The sequence below is a fragment of the Catharus ustulatus genome, chromosome 8 (genome assembly GCF_009819885.2).
Source record: "Catharus ustulatus isolate bCatUst1 chromosome 8, bCatUst1.pri.v2, whole genome shotgun sequence".
Lineage (NCBI taxonomy): Eukaryota > Metazoa > Chordata > Aves > Passeriformes > Turdidae > Catharus > Catharus ustulatus.
The window spans coordinates 21,569,546-21,588,355 of NC_046228.1; the positions used below are offsets into that span (position 1 = coordinate 21,569,546).

Below are 18,810 nucleotides of genomic sequence, written 5' to 3' on the forward strand. Positions count from 1 at the left end.
ACCAGGTTTTTTTTAGAGCAGCGAACTGTAGGGTTCTTGAGGTGCACTTCTTCAATATTATCCATTTTGCTGTGTACATACCTATTTCTAAAAATAGCAGAAATCCAAAATGTGGAAAAATAAGCTTTGATACTTGTGAAGGTTGTTGGGGAATTATAAATCTACAGAGGAAAAATGTGTGAGTACAATTTATGTAATAGTGCTATGAATATTAATTGACAGAAGAAGGAAAAAATCACTACAATATGAAGTTCTAGTCCTCATTTTCACTTACAGGAAGGTTTGTATACATGTACACATACCTATTTTAACTGTTTAGACATTTTACTTTTAGATTCTGTCTACATTTGAATTTGATGGCATATATGGTGTTTTTTTAATGAATAAATGAATTACTGTGAACTCATTCTACAAAAATTTATGTCTAGAATCAATTAATGAATGGGAATGTAAGAAGTGTTTGATTTGTGGAATTATTTTTCAGAGACCTTTCATACTGAAAAAGAAAAGGGGCCGTAAACGCAGGAGGATAAATAGCAGTGTTACAACAGAGACAATTTCTGAAACAACAGAGGTGTTGAACGAGCCATTTGATAACTCAGATGAGGAGCGTCCCATGCCACAGCTGGAACCCACCTGTGAGATGGATGGAGAAGATGATGACTTGAAGCCTGTGATTAGAAAAGCTTTTGAGTATCAACCTGGGCAGCAGAAACAGGAGGAAGAAGAGCAGAACAAGGAGCAGAAAGATAGCCATTGTTACAGGAGTGATGAAAATTGTACAGGTAAACTTAAAATGTTCTTATATCTTCACAGAAATAATTTTGTTGGGTTGCCTTCAAAAGAAGTGTTTATTTTTGTCATAAATCTGGAAATTTTTAATGAACTGTATTTAGCTGTTATTATAATAATTTTCTTTTTGTGTTCAGGAAACAAATTTTTTCCAGTCTGAGGCACAGAAGTTCTTGTCGTTGTCAAAACCAATTTCTATGTCCCTACAGCAGGGTATTTTGTACTCAACAGTACAAAAAGTATCACTGGAATATTGTCCAATATAGTTTTTGTATCAGTGGTAAAGGATACAAGCAAAAAGTAAGATTTGATTTACACAAATAACTTCCTATTCAGCATTGTTGGTAATTCCGTGGAATATTTGGTGCTTCTGTGGTGTAATGTATCCTCAGCACCGGGATGCTGGCTTTTTTCCCCATGAAAGAGAGTTTTAACTGTGTCCTTTCAAGGCTGCTTTTCTAGTTTGATTTCAAGGATATTTCCTGTCAGAAAAGTAAATGGATGGATAGTGAAACTACTAATGAGCTACTCCAAATGTACACTCCCCTCTTGACCTCCTGGCCCGCAAATTATGCGTATGAGTTTTAATTCCAGAATGAAATGACCAGACACTCAGGTCTGTGTATTTCTTTAAGAAGTAGTACCTACTTCAGTATTTTTGTAATTGCACTGGAAGATTGATCCCTGCAATCCTCAGTTAAGGGAACACGGGCTGATTTCTATTTCAAGCAGTTCTTGTGTGATGTGCTACCTTAGAACATGACCACTTTTTCCAGCTTCTCAAAAGAAATTATTTAAGCTAGTAGTAGCAAGCTCCAGCTATGTCCCAGTGGTCAGGTTTGCACTGTTTTAACCAGACTGATGTTTTGTATTTGCCATCACAATATAGAAGTGTCACTGAAGCCATTACACTCCTAAGTGCAGCATGTTTTGTCTTGATAATTCTCCTTTCTTTCTGGGGTATATGTTAGTGGTATCTGGGGGGAAAAGAAACAGATTATTGTGTTTGGGTCCTTTTTTTATAGTCAACTGATGAGTGTAATGTTCTGATGCACTCTACGTGTAATTTTAATTATCTTTTGTCTTCTATTATCTCTTGTAAACCATCTCATGACATTTTGCCCATGAGAAATTACTACAATGAACCACCTTTTCTCAGTATTATATATTTGTTATGGCTTGTCCTCCAGAATGGTCAAAGAGAGAACTCCAGACTTTCATGTCATTACTGTGAAAAAAGATGAATGTATGTTAGATCACTGTCTATATAAAGTGAAGGCATACATCTATTCTAAAACCAAAGGTGGAAAATCAAATATTTGGACAGTATTTGCTTTAGTTTACATGTCTTGTCATTTAAATCTCTGGGATTCTTCTAATATATAAATGGTGGTTCTGATAGTGTCTGTTAAAAGGCCACCAGACCATAACATATGTGTAGTGTCTTTGAGCTGCAGATATTACATTGTTCTACTGTGTTTTGAGACCTGTTTATAACTCTTGTTTCATATTTAATACATTTTGAGTTTATAAATTATTTTCAGGTTTATATTGGAAAATATTGATTAGTCTGCAAGCTAAGACTTTTTTTCCTTTTTTTGTCTCTATTACCTCCCAAAGATAATACAGAGGATGTAGCTGTGTTGGAAGAAAGCACTAAAGACAATCTTGAACCTTTAAAGAGTAAGCAGGGTTGGCCCAAAGGAGTTAAACGTGGTCCATCTAAATGGAGGCAAAGCAAAGAAAGAAAACCTGGCTTTAAGCTTAATTTATACACTCCACCTGAGACTCCCATGGAGCCTGACTATCAGGTGCTGGTGGAAGAACAAAAGGAAGTAGCTGAAGACAAGCCCTGCTCAGTTGCTGCTGTTACGGAGGAAGCTATTAAAGAACCTGTTGAAGCATTACCACCACCAGATGATGAGGTGAAGGAAGTAGAGCCTGAACCTCTGCATCCACCCAGTGAACCCTTTGAAAAACAAGAAAATGATACTGTGAAAGGTGGGGAAGAAGAAAGGAACATAGAAGAAGATGGAATCAATTCAAAAGATCAAGAAAAAGACAAAGCAGAAGAAGTCTTTGTGCACAAAGAGGAGTCAGTGCATTTGGATGATCAGGAGGAAGAGGAGGAGGAGGATGAAGAACCTTCTCACAATGAGGATCATGATGCAGATGATGAAGATGACAGTCACATGGGTTCAACAGAGGTGGAGAAAGAGGAATTGCCTGGTGAAGCTTTCAAAGAAATGCTGGAAACTCAGCAATCTTTTTTAGACGTAAACGTTCAAACTGGTAATTCGAATCAGGAGGAGTTAATGGATTGTGGGGTTGACCTTGCAGCTGATGAGTGTGAAAGTGATCAGAAAGAACTTGCTACAGATTCAGACCCGGTGCCTGAATCTGATGATGATCATGCAGACAACAGCCAGGACCAAAAAGCTGGAGAAGAATTACATTCCAATTTCAAGGGAGAGAGTACTGAGACCATGGAGATTGACTCCGAGACAGTTCAGGCAGTACAGTCTCTAACCCAAGAAACAAGTGAACATGAAGATACGTTTCAGGATTGTGCAGAGACTCAAGAGGCCTGTAGAAGTTTGCAGAACTATGCCCACAATGACCAAAGTCCCCAGATGACCACACTGGATGACTGTCAGCAGTCTGACCATAGCAGCCCGGTTTCATCTGTGCACTCTCATCCCAGCCAGTCAGTTCGTTCTGTTAGTAGTCCAAATGTGGCTCCTTTGGAGAACAGCTATGCTCAGATCAGCCCAGATCAAAGTGCCATTTCTGTGCCGTCTCTACAGAACATGGAGACCAGCCCAATGATGGATGTTCCCTCTGTTTCTGATCATTCGCAGCAGGTTGTGGATAGTGGGTTTAGTGACTTAGGAAGTATTGAGAGCACAACAGAAAACTATGAAAACCCAAGCAGCTATGATTCTACAATGGGCAGTAGTATCTGTGGAAACAACTCTTCTCAGAACAGTTGCTCGTACAGCAGCCTTACATCTAGCAACTTAACACAGAGTAGCTGTGCAGTCACCCAGCAGATGTCTAACATTAATGGAAGCTGCAGTATGATGCAACAAGCAAACATTAATTCTCCTCCCACTTGTAATGTGAAGTCTCCCCAAGGCTGTGTTGTTGAAAGGCCTCCAAGCAGCAACCAACAGTTATCCCAGTGCAGCATGGCTGCTAATTTCACACCACCTATGCAGTTGACTGAAATCCCTGAGACTAGCAATGCCAACATTGGGTTATATGAAAGAATGGGGCAGAGTGAATTTGGAGCAGGGCATTACTCACAGCCATCTGCCACCTTCAGCCTTGCTAAACTGCAACAGTTAACTAATACGCTTATGGATCATTCTTTGCCTTACAGCCATTCAGCTGCTGTAACTTCCTATGCAAACAGTGCCTCTTTGTCTGCCCCCTTAAGTAACACAGGGCTTGTTCAGCTTTCTCAGTCTCCACATGCTGTTCCTGGAGGACCCCAAGCACAGGCTACCATGACCCCTCCCCCCAACCTTACTCCTCCTCCCATGAATTTGCCACCTCCCCTTTTGCAGCGTAATATGACTTCATCAAATATTGGAATATCCCACACCCAAAGACTGCAGACTCAGATGGCCAGCAAAGGTCATGTCTCTGTAAGAACCAAATCCACGCCTCTGCCACCTGCTGCTGCAGCCCATCAGCCACAAATTTATGGGCGAGCTTCACAGACTGTGGCCATGCAAGGGCCTGCACGGACCTTAACAATGCAGCGTGGCATGAACATGAGTGTAAATTTGATGCCAGCCCCTGCTTATAATGTCAATTCAGTGAACATGAATATGAACACCCTTAATGCTATGAATGGTTACAGTATGTCCCAGCCAATGATGAATAGTGGCTATCACAGTAATCATGGGTATATGAATCAAACCCCCCAGTACCCTATGCAGATGCAGATGGGAATGATGGGAACTCAGCCATATGCACAGCAGCCAATGCAGACAGCACCCCACAGTAACATGATGTACACTCCTCCGGGCCACCACGGCTACATGAACACAGGCATGTCCAAACAGTCTCTCAATGGCTCCTACATGAGAAGGTAGGGAGAGACACACTACCAAACTGGCATATGGGATTGATCTGCACAAATACCTTTGGAGAGTACGATTTCAAAACCAGCAATTGGTGTGAATGCAAAAACATTTGTTGGCACCATTTAAAAGCTGTATGCAGCAGAAAGCCTTATACAAGTTTTTCTTTATTTCTTGCTTTGTTGGTTTTTTTCCTTTTTTTTTTTTTTTGTTCTGTTTTGGGAGTTTTTGTTTATTTTTTTCACATTGTGAGATTTAACTTCTCTTTGGGGGGAATTAGGTGATTTTCCATTTTTTGTTTATTTCATTGAGCTTGAAGTTCTCTGGAAAGGAAGAACTCTTTCTATGAACTGCAATTACACAGCAGCTGATGGTTCAGAGCCATTTTATGTGCCTGCTCCCATTAAAAATGTGGATAAATAGACTCCAAAACTATCAGACAGTACTGGATCATGAGCTTTTTCTCTCTCCTTTCCCCACATGTAAATGCCTTTTAGCAGTTCTTTTATTGTATTATTTTGTTTCTGAAGGTGACACTTCTGCATGCCGCTAATGTCTTTGTTAGTGACAGTGCATTTTGTAGTACTGTACAAGTGTTGTGCTTAACAGTAAGCCATTTCTTAATTTTTTTGCCTTGATTAGGTTACCCTAGTTTGAGGGGTAAAAAAACCAGAACTATATTTTTGTTAATTATAAAACTTGTAAAAATAATAAAAAAAGCTGCAAAAGCTATTCACATTTTGGTTAGTTCAAAGGGTTTTATTGCTGTATGTTTAGTGTAAAGTTGAGACTCTTTTCCATTTTGGTGACCAGTTTCTTTGGGGCTGGGTAGGAAAAAAGGCAGCTTTCTGTTTTATAAAAACTTACGTTTTTTTGTTGATTGAAACATCTCAGTGTTTATTTGTCAAGTTTTGAAACATTTTCGTATATGTCCAAATACTTGGCAGGATTTAAAAAAAAAAGTAGTGAATTTGGTGTAAAGTTGCTATTTTATGGAAATGCCTCTAACTTTACATTTTCATTCCATCTGTAGATTTTTCTATCTTTATAAAATATTGGAGTTATTTTTTAAGGGAAAAAATAGAGCAGTAGCGTGTGAATAGCTCAAACTAAGCTTACAGATCGCATGTAAAAAGGCAAAAGTTATTTGTGTCTGTTTATATTGCTTCCTTTTTTGTAGCCTTTGTACCTGTACAGAGTGACTGTAAGGGCCGAAGAGAAGAGGCTTGATACATGTAAAAATAGGACCCAGTGACACTCTTGTATTTATCTGTTATCTTTTTAGTCAGTCACTTAAAAAAATACCCACAAAAGACCCACCCAAGCAACAAAAATAAAAACTGCAAAAAACTACACCCCTTCCCCAAGCTGTACATTTTAACATAAAATAAATTATGATGAGCCATTTTTAGCCTCTTGTGTCTTGTCATAGTTTGATGTTGCATGGGAATTACCTCCTGAAACAGTGTTGGTTATGGTGCTCTCACATGCTTGATCTAAATCCCATTGAAGTTGGTGGGGTTTGGATTAGGATGTTTAGAGCTTAAGTGTAGGTTACTCATCATAATTGCATACACCTTGTGAAAATAAAGAATACCTAAGATTATTTTTTTTAATAATCTTAATAAAATATTGAATAAATATGTATTTAATACCTTACAAGGTTGTCAATATTTAATGTATGAAACTTCTTTCCTACAGAAAGTGTGAATATATATATAAAAGGATATATAATAGTAACAGATTTGGTGTTTGAACTGTATTTTAATGATACAATTGTAATCTCTTCCTTTGTCATTGTTGCTGGGTGACAAGATGATGCAAATTCTGCATTGAATTGTGTATATGCATGTATGTGGGCACACACAAACATACACAGATGCTCATCTAGCAATAGAAGATCTGTTAAAGACAAGAAGGCTGTCTATATGTGGATCTTGTGAGTGGACAAATTCAAATGTGGCATGTGTGAACCTACACCAGAAAAAGTCCTTACAAGAATTTTTCAGAATGCTTCTAATGTGGATGTTGCCACTTTCACTACAGTAAGGTTGCTAGCTAAGGTATAAGGAGTGCCCATCCTGACTGAAAACTGTCCCCATTCCAGTATATAGAACAGGTAATATTTCACTTACCTAAAAGTCAAAGAAATGTGTATTTCTTTAAATAAAACCATTACTGTGTGGTGGTGCCAAAGAAAGTGATACTACATATTCATGTGCACGACCTGTTAAGTTTTAATACAATGGGGTAGCAGTGAATCTAAAACAGTGAACCTTAATGAGAGCTAAAATTGCTGCTCAAATGGTAATCTGGAGTCACTTGTGTTTTAGGGGTTCAGAACAAATGACAAGTGGAGCACAATACAACGAAGATCTTGGTTCATGCCTTACATTGTCAAATTTGTTGATTGAAGGCAGAGAATATTCATAGTATTTAAGCTTTGTTTTCATCTTCTCAAAGTAACTCACCTTTTTTATGCTTAGGAAAAGGAAAGTGGAACTTGACGCAGTTCTGTGCAGCCTTCAGGTGTGTTTAGCTTTATGTTTTGTGATTGTTTTTTTTCCACTGGTGTGTTTTTACAATGAGTGTAAAAGGCACCTGGGTCTTCATCTGCTGCTGTTTAGTTTCAAGTTTTGAAGCCTGTAACATACAGGCAAGTCAAACCTTCTTATCATTTCGAATATTTGCTAACCTGAAACAGAACATCCTGACTCCAGCATATTGTTAAAATTCTGAATTGGCAATATATGGGCTAAGAGTTGGTTGGCAAATTATGCAGTATGTGTGCACAACAGGCAAATTTCCAATATCATTTTGTTATTTCAGAATGTAGTTCCTTTCAGGAGGACAAGGGACTATACTACATCTTTTCCCATAACAACTGTAGAGCTGTGAATTGCATCACAGCACTAAAATTCCTGATAAATAAGAAGGTTGTCTTTTCCTTAACAGTTGTACTTGTTCTGTCTTACACACCTTGCAGTGTCAGCTTTGACTGTGTGCTCTAGCACCATGCCAGAGGGGAATGAACTCTTGCTTTTACTGTCTTCAAAAACTTCTTCACAGAATTGCAAGAGATGATTCTTGTGAAAGGCAGGAGTCTTCCTTGGCCATGTACTCTTACAGAATGCTCCATGTCACTGGTGTTTGGCAAGAAGGAAATCCACTTGCCTTGTTCAGTGTGTGTGTTTGTGTGTTTGCTGCAGACCTGGCTTGTAGCTGGAGGCTGTGCTGCTGACACTTGTGAATCAGTTGAGCAGCAGTTGCCTCACTTCGTGGAAGTCACGTCTTCCAGAACTTCTGCTTTTCTGTTTAGTCTCATTAATTCTGGGATGACAGTAGGCAAAAAAAGCTGAGAAGTAAATGAAAAGTATGTTTACTTCAGTAGTGCTTAATGGCATAGCTGTGCCAGCAGTCCTTCAGGCAGGACCTGGTTTTAGGAAAGATACTTGTCTTTGGAGCAGGACATACTTCATCTGGAAGCTGCCAAATGCCAGCACTTGTTGGAAGCTGCATTCAGCCCTTTAGCAAAGACAGGAATGGTAAGTGTTGTTCTGCTCAGGCTACCTCATCTACTAGCAGTTGGCAAAATGCAACCAATTTTTAATAACACTGTAAGAATCTCTGATATAAGCAGAAATGAAGGACTGCTAAAGGTACTCATCTCCCATGTTAGATCATTGTCTGTGTCTCTGTTTCTTAAGCTGTTTAATTTGTCCATCTGTAAGGGTGGCTGATGGAAGCAAATGCCCTTTATGTCAGAATGGTAAATAGAAAGAATGGCCCTGGCAATTTTCTGTAGTGCTGAGGGTGATCAATTATGCATGTAAATCAATGACAAATCCTCTTTCAGTTGCAGCAGTCATCAGGCTCTCATGCAGGATACAAGAAAGAAGACAACCTGTAGCTTAACAAAGGAAAATCCTTACAGATCTTTGGTATCTTGTCATTGGATATCATTGGATACAGAATTCCTGTCTGTAAAGCAAATGCTAAGAAACATTTGGCTTTCACTGCCAGTGTAAAGGAAAGCAGAACCATGCAAGGCAGGTTTCTCTGACACAAGGCTGGGAGAGCTCTTCTGTGTCCTTGAAAATTAAACTGCAGTAGACAAAAAGGTGGTGGGGAAAGGTGCATTTGAAGGAAGTAGGTGGAAAGAGTTGAGGGACCCCATCCAAAAATATTTTTACTCTAAACCCACATTGTGAGTGCTTATTTATTTTTGAAGTGTCAAATTACTTCCTTTCAAGTAATTCATAGTTGAATTTCTGAATTCTAAATTCAGAAATAATAGTTCTCTATTATTTTTGAGGGTTTTTTCAGTGTTTTTTTTTCCCATCCTAATACAGATATAGGGATACTTAATTTGTTTAAAGTCCCAGCGTTTGTGTATTTCTATAATGAATATTGTTCACATTGTGATGTCTAATCTGTACTCAGTTTTTAGCAGTAGTTATTTAAAGATAAGGTGTTTATTATGCAGATAAATCTAATTCATAAATCAACAACATTGCATTATGGTTATCTGCAGCCTTGGCTACAGTTAGTAGCCAAGATGGAGATGAACGATTTACTGGGTTTTGAGCCTCAAAAGGAGTGAAGGAGTAGAATAGTCTTCACACTAGAGGTGCCAAGCCTGTGAAGCACTGCTGACATCTACAAAAAATGTATGAAGTTTTGCTCAACTCTGGTTAGTAGCCTGTCCTTGCGGTTGTCAATGGCACATTTCTGCCCTGTATTTTTTTTTTTCAAGTATCAGACTTACACAGTTCATACTGTACCAAGGTTGCCAAGTCCCCTGTCCGCTGTTGAAGACCAAGAGAACTCTCCTGTGTGCTTGATGGCCAGGCCATTCCTCTCAGCACTGAGCAAATTCCTCCTATCCTACACATTAAATTAGGTAAAATTCTTATAGGGAGGGTGAGGACCTTACCTTCTGCAGATGCAGCAAAGGTAAACATGGCTTAATTGGGATCCTCCTCTGAAGTACATTTTAAGAATATCAAATGCTGGCGAAACTCTCATTGTTTCAAAATGCAGTTGGTGATAATTTATGTTGAACAGGTAAATGGAGTAAGTTAAGGCAGAAAATCTGTCTGGTGTCCCCATTAGTGTATTAGCAGCACTTCTGTCAGCAGATGCAGTTATTAACAAATGTAACTATGTGGGAGCACAATGACTTATTAAGATAGGAAATGTTTGGTATTGATAGATATGAACAGTGTCTGGAAGTACTGCAGCAGCTTTCTTCTGCTGTTAGGTCACTGAGAGGCATTTTTTTAAAGACTTCATTGGTGCCTCTTGCCTTTTCTAAAATCTCACCAGAACTGGTTATAATCCACTATTAGTTAGGGGGCTGTTGGAACTCTAAAAGTTCAGCGTTGAACTTCATCATAACAATGTAAAGGACATGATTGAGGCAGTTGAAGGATTTAGGACAAGTTAAGCAATTAAAACTGCAAGTCCTAAAATGTCACGTGTATGTATCTCTTTGAATTGTTGTCCATCATAACTGCTCATGCATCTGACCTCCTCAAGGGTGTTTCTTTGTTTCTAGTTCTCATGGTGTAGTTGATCCTCATGTAGAGGCTTTCTAACTCTGTGCTGCCCTGGATTATCACTTAAAAAATAAACAGAATTGCCAGGAAACAGCACAAAAAGGCAAACTCCTGTGAAACCCTCCAGGACACTGGACTAAACAATTCCGTGTTTTTCCTGCAAGATTTCTTCAGGAGTGCCTATCGGTACTCCTTTAAAGGCTGTGGGCTTGAGTTAGGATCAGGATTTTGAGGGTACTCAGCTAGGAGAGAGTTTTAAGTTCTGCTTGCTTTTGTGTTGTAAATGTTTGTGGGTTTTTTGCAGAGAGTAAAACTTGTTGGTGTAACAAAGAATTCTCCTAAGGCTGGAACTTTCTAAGATGATGGGTTTTAAATTTGGTTTCCCTTCCTTCTCATCTTGACATATTTGAAACTACTTTGGGTTTTTTCCCTAGCAAATAACAAATGATCCTTGTGACTGTGTAATTAACTACACCTTCTCCTCCCCTCCTTTTATGGAGTTTCTTTTCCAGCAGCACAGCCGTGCCAGGACATGCTAGATGGTGGTGCTGTTCTGCTGCTCAGCAGGTGCTAGGCTGTTCTTGCTGTTCCTCCTCTGCAGTGCCAGTTCTATGTCCAGTTCTCTCAGCTGCTTCAAGAAGCCCCGGTTTGGCATGATGCAGCGGTGCCTTGACACTTGCTCAATGGCATCCACCACAGTCATGTTCTTGTAAATCATCAGGTAAGCCAAGACCAGCGTGGCTGAGCGGCTGCGGCCCATGGCGCAGTGAACCAGCACCTTGCCTGTGGAAACAGAGGGACACATCAGAGGTGACACTGGGTGATCCTTGCCTGTTGACTGTGAAGGTTTCTGTAATGCCTTTGCTCTGTTTGGTGTTTGACTACCCTTACCAGCACTCTCTTTTCATATGAGGGAAAACAGGCTGTAAATCTTACAACTGAACACTATCTATAGTAGGGATGATCCATTAAATCCTACACCAAATTTCTTTGTATTTCTGAACAAAGCTTGCAGAGAAGGCCTGGGGGCTGCATTAAGTGTCATAGCAAGCCCTGCTACAGCCTTGTCTTAAATGCCTCACAGTGTGTATGTATTTCTGTGTTTGGGAATGATGACCAAAGCACAAGGGTGTTGGGAGGGTTTGGTGTGCTCTCAGACTGTCCTTCCATGAGAATAAGTGGAATGCATGGTGGGTGCCTTTCTCAGTTCTACTAACTAGACACAAAAAGTTGTTTTTTTGTTCTGACAATAATGTCCTTTGAGATCTAGACTGCATAACTTTATGGCCATTTTTGAAGACAGAGGATAACAAAGGCTGTAGGTATATAACCAGGGGATGGAAAGAAACCACCTCTTACACTATAGAAAAGCTTCTGCAGAAATTTCTGGCTAGCACCCTGTTGTGTTGAATGCAAATAATGTTTCACCACCACCATCATGAGTGTTCTAATATGATCATCTCCTTATAGTAGGAGCCTGTCTCATATCCTTTGAGTGCAGAGTCTTTGCCAGGAGTTTTCATCTCGAATAAACATGCCACAGTTTAACTCTGTGACACTGCCTGGCTTAACTTGGGGCTTCCAGAGGCAGAAAGTCCTTGGCTTCGGATAGTAACAAGGTTGTAAGTCAAAGTGGAGCCCTCCGTGTTAGCAGTATCTGGGGGAGGTGGAAGAAGAGAACAGTAAGTGGGTTCAGGTCTGATTGGCAGGTTTTGAAACACTTCAAAAGATTTCCAAAAATTATTCAAAGCCCTTGAGGGGGTCTTGCAAAAGGTTGAACTGCTGAAGGAGGTAGATTTGGAGCACACTCTCTAACACCCTGCTAAGCAGAATTGCTACAGGAGAAAAAAATAAAAACTGTGCTATCAGGGCCAATAATAGTTTATCTCTGTCAGCTATGCCTAGTGAGAAGTGCTGGGTGCAAAGCCATGACTCCTGCCGATTAACTCCTTTGCTTCCAGGCACAAGAGGATGCCTTGGCACAAGTAGCATTGCTGTGTGATGGATGCATCAAGAACTGCCAACACTAAAGGATTAATGGTTACAGTCTGCATCCTAATCCCAGCAGATAGTCTTTGAGGCATCTTGGCAAACTTCCAGTCCTTCTGATAACTGAAAGTGCCTCTTCCTCTCCTGGAAAATGATAATCCATTCTATTATTACTGCAAATATTTGAAGTGGATGAAAACACTCATTTGTTCAGCCCTTCAGTGCTTCTCTTTAAGAGTTTCCCACCTTGTAAATCTGTTGCTGTTGAGGTGATAAAAACATGATGGGACAAGGAATGCTTTGCTTTGTGTGGGTGGCAAATGCAGGAGATCTAGGAGAAAGTACAGTTTCATTTTGTGTTAAAGGCAAAAAATGGCTGTACAATCTCCTGAAATGTCCACTGGTTTTCAAAAAAGGAAGTCTGTCCTTTGCTATGTGTGGACAGTCAAGAGGCAACTGCCTGTTACAGCAGAACACTGACACTTTTCTGTAGAGCCATGTCCCTTCTGTGCTATTTTGTAGTCTCTTCCATTCCAATATAAGGACCACTCTAAACCCTCAATCCCCAAAAGGGAGTCTGCTCTTCCAGTCTTGGATTCTGACCACTTATATCTTCAGGGTGTGCCAGAATATGCAGTATTAGCGCAGAGAGACGGAGGTCTGCTGGATGGTGACAGGTCTCTGAAATACTTCATTCACTTGACTTGGGTTTGTGTTCCTTGAAAATTTGTGTAGATACAGAACCCCTTTTCCAGAGTCAGTTGGAGCCATGAATGTTGACGTGTCTTTGGTCAAAAGCCTCAGCTCTTTTTTTCTATCTCTTATGTTTCTTCAAACTTTGTTTTAAATTAAATCTGTCTTCAGAGTATTCTTCCCTGACATTTTAATGTGAAGTGAAAATGCCATTCCTCTCTATTCTACATTCTGAGGACCTAAAATTCCAAGGGAATGAGTATTAAATCTGTAGCTTAGTAGGAAACAAAAAACTTCGTAAAATAAGGTCTTCCTTTCATGTTATACAGGCCTCACTGATAAAAATTTTAAACTATTCTATGGTCTGAATTGCATGTTTTGGGAAAGCTTTATGCACAGCTGAATGAGAGCATGCATAATTGTAACCCATTAGAGTTTGCCTCTAAATCTTACTCTTATAACTGTTCTGTCCATCAATCCATGTTTAACCCTGCAAATACTGTTCTGATCAGAGAGTTTCTTCACCATCATGAAGATTTTGAATGTTAAGTCAGAGTTAGGACTGTTTTGACAGCATCCAAATTGCCAAGCTTTCTGGTCTGTTTCAGAAAGTGCTTTCTTCATTAGAATGACAACTTGTTTCAACAGCATTGACTATTGAACATCTTCCCAGCAAAAATCATTATCTGAAGACATCTGTTCAATTAATTTGATCCTTTGGCTGAAGGTCATACCCCAGATACAGCCAGAACATGATACAACCAGAGTAAATTCATTAACACATACATTCTGGTCACACAAGCTGAAGCTTTTTTCTTTCCCCTGCTTTGCCTCTGCATTTGCTCAGCTCTAATACAAAGCAGCAAAGCAATGCAAAGGTGTTACTGATCAGAAGGATTTAGCACCACATGCTGAAGTCCCATGACATTACCACTAGGAGAGGTGCTTGGTTGCTTCATAACAAATCCTGTTTAGGAATTTGGATGTTCTTAGTCAGGAAGGTGCACACAAAATAGCCTGTTCATTTGGCACTTGAAATGCAGAACACCTCTCTGTGCTAAATATGCATTCACAAATTATACATTTATGTTGTTGGAGAAGAGCACAAGGTACCTCCAGTCTTTTCTTCCATAGACGGCATCAGTCCGCACTTTAGTCTGGCTTCTGGAGTCATTCTATTCTGTAAATGTGTATTGGGACGTTACTGTCATGCTTTAAACCTCATTGTCGTCCTGGGCCATGCATATCTGTGGCTGGGATAAGAGGTGTACATACATACATACATACATTTTAGTTTACCCTCATGAGAAAGTTGAGAGCTTGCTCTTTTTCTTCATGAGTATTACAGTAGTTCTTTATTTTATTGGTCATCAGAAAACATCCTAGGTAACTTGTTTAAAAACTATGAGAATGTGGCAGAAATTACTACAGCTACAGGAATCACTGCAATTTGTAGTATCTACTTGAGTGCAGATTTTTTGTTTGTTGTGTTTGTTCACCCATTCACTCCTCAATTTGTTTTTGTGTTCCAGTGCTGGGCTGGTGTTTGCTGCTGTCTCAGGACTTCCTGGACTTTGATGTGGTTTTGAAACAAAAAGGTTAATATCCCCCCATGTCATCCTTTCCTCCTACAATATTTATTGGGAAGCAAGGCTTTTTTCTTGCCCTTGCTGCTTCCCTTGTGCTTGTTTCTTTACCTCAGTACAGCAGACTAAAGTTTTACAGGAACAGGAGGATGGAAGTCTGCATTTCTTATTCCAGCTGCTCCAGTCTGACACTGACCTCTGGCCTCCAGCCATGGCTAGACACAGGTGTGAGTTATCCTCTCCTTTCCAAAGGCAGTGCTTCAGACACACTTTTTTGAAATGCTGGGTGGCTTTCTTCATAAGCCAGTAAGCTCCTGAAGCAGTTTCTCCTGCTATTAGGACTTTGATTTTTAGAACTGATCTGCTTTCAAAGTTTTTTCCTGAGCAAGGGAAGAGACTGTTGTGTGGACTGTACTTGCTGAAAGGGTAAAATTGTAAAGACCTGGCTGGCTATTGGAAGCAAGTCAGGTAGTAACTGCCTGCAGCTGAGCTAGACAGCCAAGAACAGAAGTTGACACAAGGCTAGAAACTTGATATCTGACCCTCTGATATTAGGGTGTCTTTAGGTCAGCAGGAAAGTTCTAAGTTTCTCAACTGGTTTCTGGCAAAATATCCTGCTGAGATTTTTTTAAGTATGTGGGGGGAAGGAGTAAGAGTAATATTGAAAGTCGGTGTGAGGCCTCGACTGTAGCACTTCACATCAGTGTAAAGCTTTCTGTTAGAACACTGCTGGATATCAGCAAATAATGAATTGTGGTAATCAAACTGAGAAATTACAAAGACTTTGATGAAATGTTTCTGGATTACTGCTGTCAAAGCCGTATCAGTTGCCTGCTGCTTGGAAGATGGCAGAGAGATAAATGTTATAGGTTGGAGGAGATCCAGTGGTCAGGTAGGAAGGGTGGTTTCTATATTTACCGAGAAAATCTAATGGTGTGGAGCATGAAGCTGTGGAATGACAGCATGGAATGTCTGAGACCATTCATGTTCTACTCCCACCATTATGCAACTAATAGTCATGAAACCTGTCTTGATAGGGACTAATTAGAAAAAGGAGAAGACAGCATATTCATGGCACCTTTGCAATGTCCAGTTGTCTCTGATGTGCTTTTGAAGGAGTCAAAATAACAACAAAACAATCTGCCAGACAGGACCCCTTGCTATGAGCTGGGATGAGAACTTTCACAAAAGTCCTTGATAAGGGGCTCCTGGGGGGATATTAGTGAGAAGGGTCCTAATTACATCACTGCCTTCTCTCAAACTGGTTCCCTAATACTAGTTTCATTGTTTCTGTTAAACTGTATTGGCCTTGTATCATTCCCACAACGTTAAATGCCATGGAACTATGCTTTTAATTAAATGTGGTAAATACTATACTGGTTTGAACCATTTTCAGCATCCTCCTTACTTCTTTCATCCTGAAGTGCATTATCAATGAATTTGGAAGCTGAGTAAAAGAACTGGCTGAGGTCGAAAGTGGGGAGATCATCTGCTTCCACCCCATGGTACTCCACACTCATGCTGCTGTAATATTCTGCTCCTGTGTCCACATTGCGCTGCCCGTGGGCCGCATTGAGGATGTGGGTGAATCCCTCCTTCTCCAGGCTGTAGCGATCCAGTGCAGTTTTTCTGGTAAAACAAGAGCTGTCATGTAAGTCAAGAAGCTTCTTCAAGATTTAAGAAAACCTCTAATTTGGTATGTTCTAAATGTTAGTGAAACTGATAATGCTTTAACAAGGCATCATTTGCCATTTTAAGGATCTTAAGATATTGTCATTCTGTTTGAAATTGTCATTCTTTTTGGAGCTCCTAATTATCTCACCCAGGTCCTTAGAGCATGTTTAATATTAATTTATTTTCCTGTTACCTTTGCACATAGGCAATACTGGCTTCAATCCATCTTGTACAGGAAGAAACTTGAAATACAGAAAGAAATAGAAGGAATTATCTGAAGTCAGAAAAGGAAATCAGTGACAGAACTTGAAATAGGACCCTGGAATGCTGTTTTCCCCTTCTATCCCATCAAATGATATTGCAGATGCAATAAAAGAGTCAGTAATATGTGAGTAGTAAAATCATCTGGGATTCAAAAAGCAACTCTTCTTCCCCAAAAGAAGTTTCTGAGTGTTTCTCCATTTCTATAAAAAATAAATGCAGTTTTAAAATCCCACCCTTGTGTGAATATAACTTCCTATCACTGCTTCATTTTACTGTCTTGTTTGGTTGAATCAGAGGTGTAAAGCAAAAAGAACCAGATAAGGAAATTGGATATTAGCCTTCAGAGGAAGCTGGAAGTCATGTATTTAGCCAAATGTTCATATTTGTTCTTGTCCTCTCTTCCCTTAGACAAGGGAAGTCAGGGAGGAGGGGAAAACTTAGGTTTTTATGTTCGATACCCGCTGTAGGTGCTTGCTTTAGGATGAAATTACAGAAAATTTTTAGTTTGGGAAAGTTCTGTTCTGAAAAAGCTCTCAAGTTTCATTAGTTCCTAGGAAAACTGCAAAGCTGTTTACAAAAAGAAAAAATGGCATAGCCTTTATTCTGTTAATATATTTTCACATAATAACTGCATGATGTAAAAAAACTTTTTCCAAAAGTACCTCTCTCCATGAACATTTCCTGAGCACTTCCATGTGTAAATGTGGCTGCTGTCACACAGGACACTGTGGTGGGCTACCTGCTGTGTCTCATAATTCTAGTGATATTGTGTTCCATAATTCTAGTGACAGCCCACAATAGCTTGAAGTTGACTGCCTTTCCAACCTCTAAGTCAAAGCCCCCTTTGAGCAGTTAACAACCTAATGATTAGAGCATTTAACTGGGACATGGACACTGAAGGTTTTACCTATGCTTGCTCTTACTTAAATTAAGCCCATGATCATTGGCTCTTCTGAATAGATACTGCCCTGCAGAAATTCCTTTCTGGTAAGGGTTGATAATGTCTTGACAGTACTGGTATTTTTGCCAGGAAATAATGTCACACATCCCCTAACAAAAGTTAATAAAAGCTTCTCTTAGTGTGGTGATGCCTACTTAATAAGTTGAGTAGACTCTGGAGGACAGAGACATCCTGCTGCTAATGCTCTAAGTTGCCACCTTCGCCTCATGTTAAATAATTCTTACTCCTTCCCTTTGTATTCCTATAGCAGTGATTGACTGAGGAAGACTTTCCTTCTTCTCCCTCCTTTAAAGAGGTTTGTGCCTTAGGATTCTCTTCAGGTGTGAATGCCCTGTATGTACACATTGCCAGCAAAGACACTTCAGTTCTATATCGAAAGGATGGAGAATACTTAATATAAAACAGGTTAAATGTCCTGGCTGAAGTGTAAGGGTGCAGTGAATAACTGCTGCTCTTCATTTTTATGTTCTTGAGGTGAGCTATAGTTCCTGCTTTCAAATTAAGCCTGTCTTTGTTTTACCTCTGCAATGCTGGAATAGAGAAAATGTGGGTTTTCATGCATCAGACTTGGCCCAAAGCATGTATCCTACAAACCACATAAGTCTGAGGGCTTCAGGTCAGAGACCAATGCACAAGGAAGGAGAACCCTTCCAAGTGGAGACCTACATGCTGAGTAGGAGGTAGGATTGCAGAGTAGTTAGGGTGAGCAGAAAAACAAAGACTTTTATGGACTGTAGATACTATCACACTTTGGCTTCTGCATGCACTTCCAGGGCTAATAAATAGCATTAGAATTAAATTATGAAGTTGTTCTGAGCTAGGACAAGGTCAAGCAATAGGTTACAATCATTAACATTTGATACTTGTTTTTATATTAAATCAAATTTTCCTGTTTCCTTGATTAGAGATTGTCTTTTGACACAGTGGGTGCAAGGAATGAATTTTTCTGACAGTCACACAGTCTTGTTCTGTTTCCTAGGACCTGATTTTGCAATGTTGGGTGGCCTCAGTTTTCCAATAGGTATTCAGAAAGAAGGGATAGAATCTTTCAGTAACTTGCATAAGCAGTTGGCTCAGCCTGGCCAAGCTTAGGTGAACTTGCCTTTCCATCTTCCAGTCTTGCCTGTAGCTGCATTCTGTGAATTTGAGGCCCAGGATGGAATTAATCCTTGTCCTTTTTATCTAATCATTTTAAT

General features: G+C 39.7%; 2 protein-coding genes across 7 annotated transcripts in view; one reads left to right on the plus strand and one right to left on the minus strand.

The window, feature by feature from the left end:
* The window catches only part of KAT6B (lysine acetyltransferase 6B), a 110,143-nt gene extending 103,846 nt beyond the window's left edge, over nt 1-6,297 (plus strand). For all 6 annotated transcript variants that reach the window (XM_033066199.2, XM_033066200.2, XM_033066196.1 and 3 more), the window contains exons 16-17: nt 485-785; nt 2,413-6,297. In XM_033066199.2, the coding sequence (XP_032922090.1) occupies nt 485-785; nt 2,413-4,898 (2,787 nt within the window). In that variant the 3' untranslated portion in view covers nt 4,899-6,297. The remainder of the gene's footprint in view (nt 1-484; nt 786-2,412) is intronic.
* Nucleotides 6,298-10,903: 4,606 nt separating this feature from the next.
* The window catches only part of DUSP29 (dual specificity phosphatase 29), a 30,705-nt gene continuing 22,798 nt past the window's right edge, over nt 10,904-18,810 (minus strand). Inside the window, exons 3-4 of the mRNA XM_033066378.1 lie at nt 16,124-16,344; nt 10,904-11,230 (exon numbers count right to left, since the gene is read on the minus strand). Of these exons, the coding sequence (XP_032922269.1) occupies nt 10,983-11,230; nt 16,124-16,344 (469 nt within the window). The 3' untranslated portion in view covers nt 10,904-10,982. The remainder of the gene's footprint in view (nt 11,231-16,123; nt 16,345-18,810) is intronic.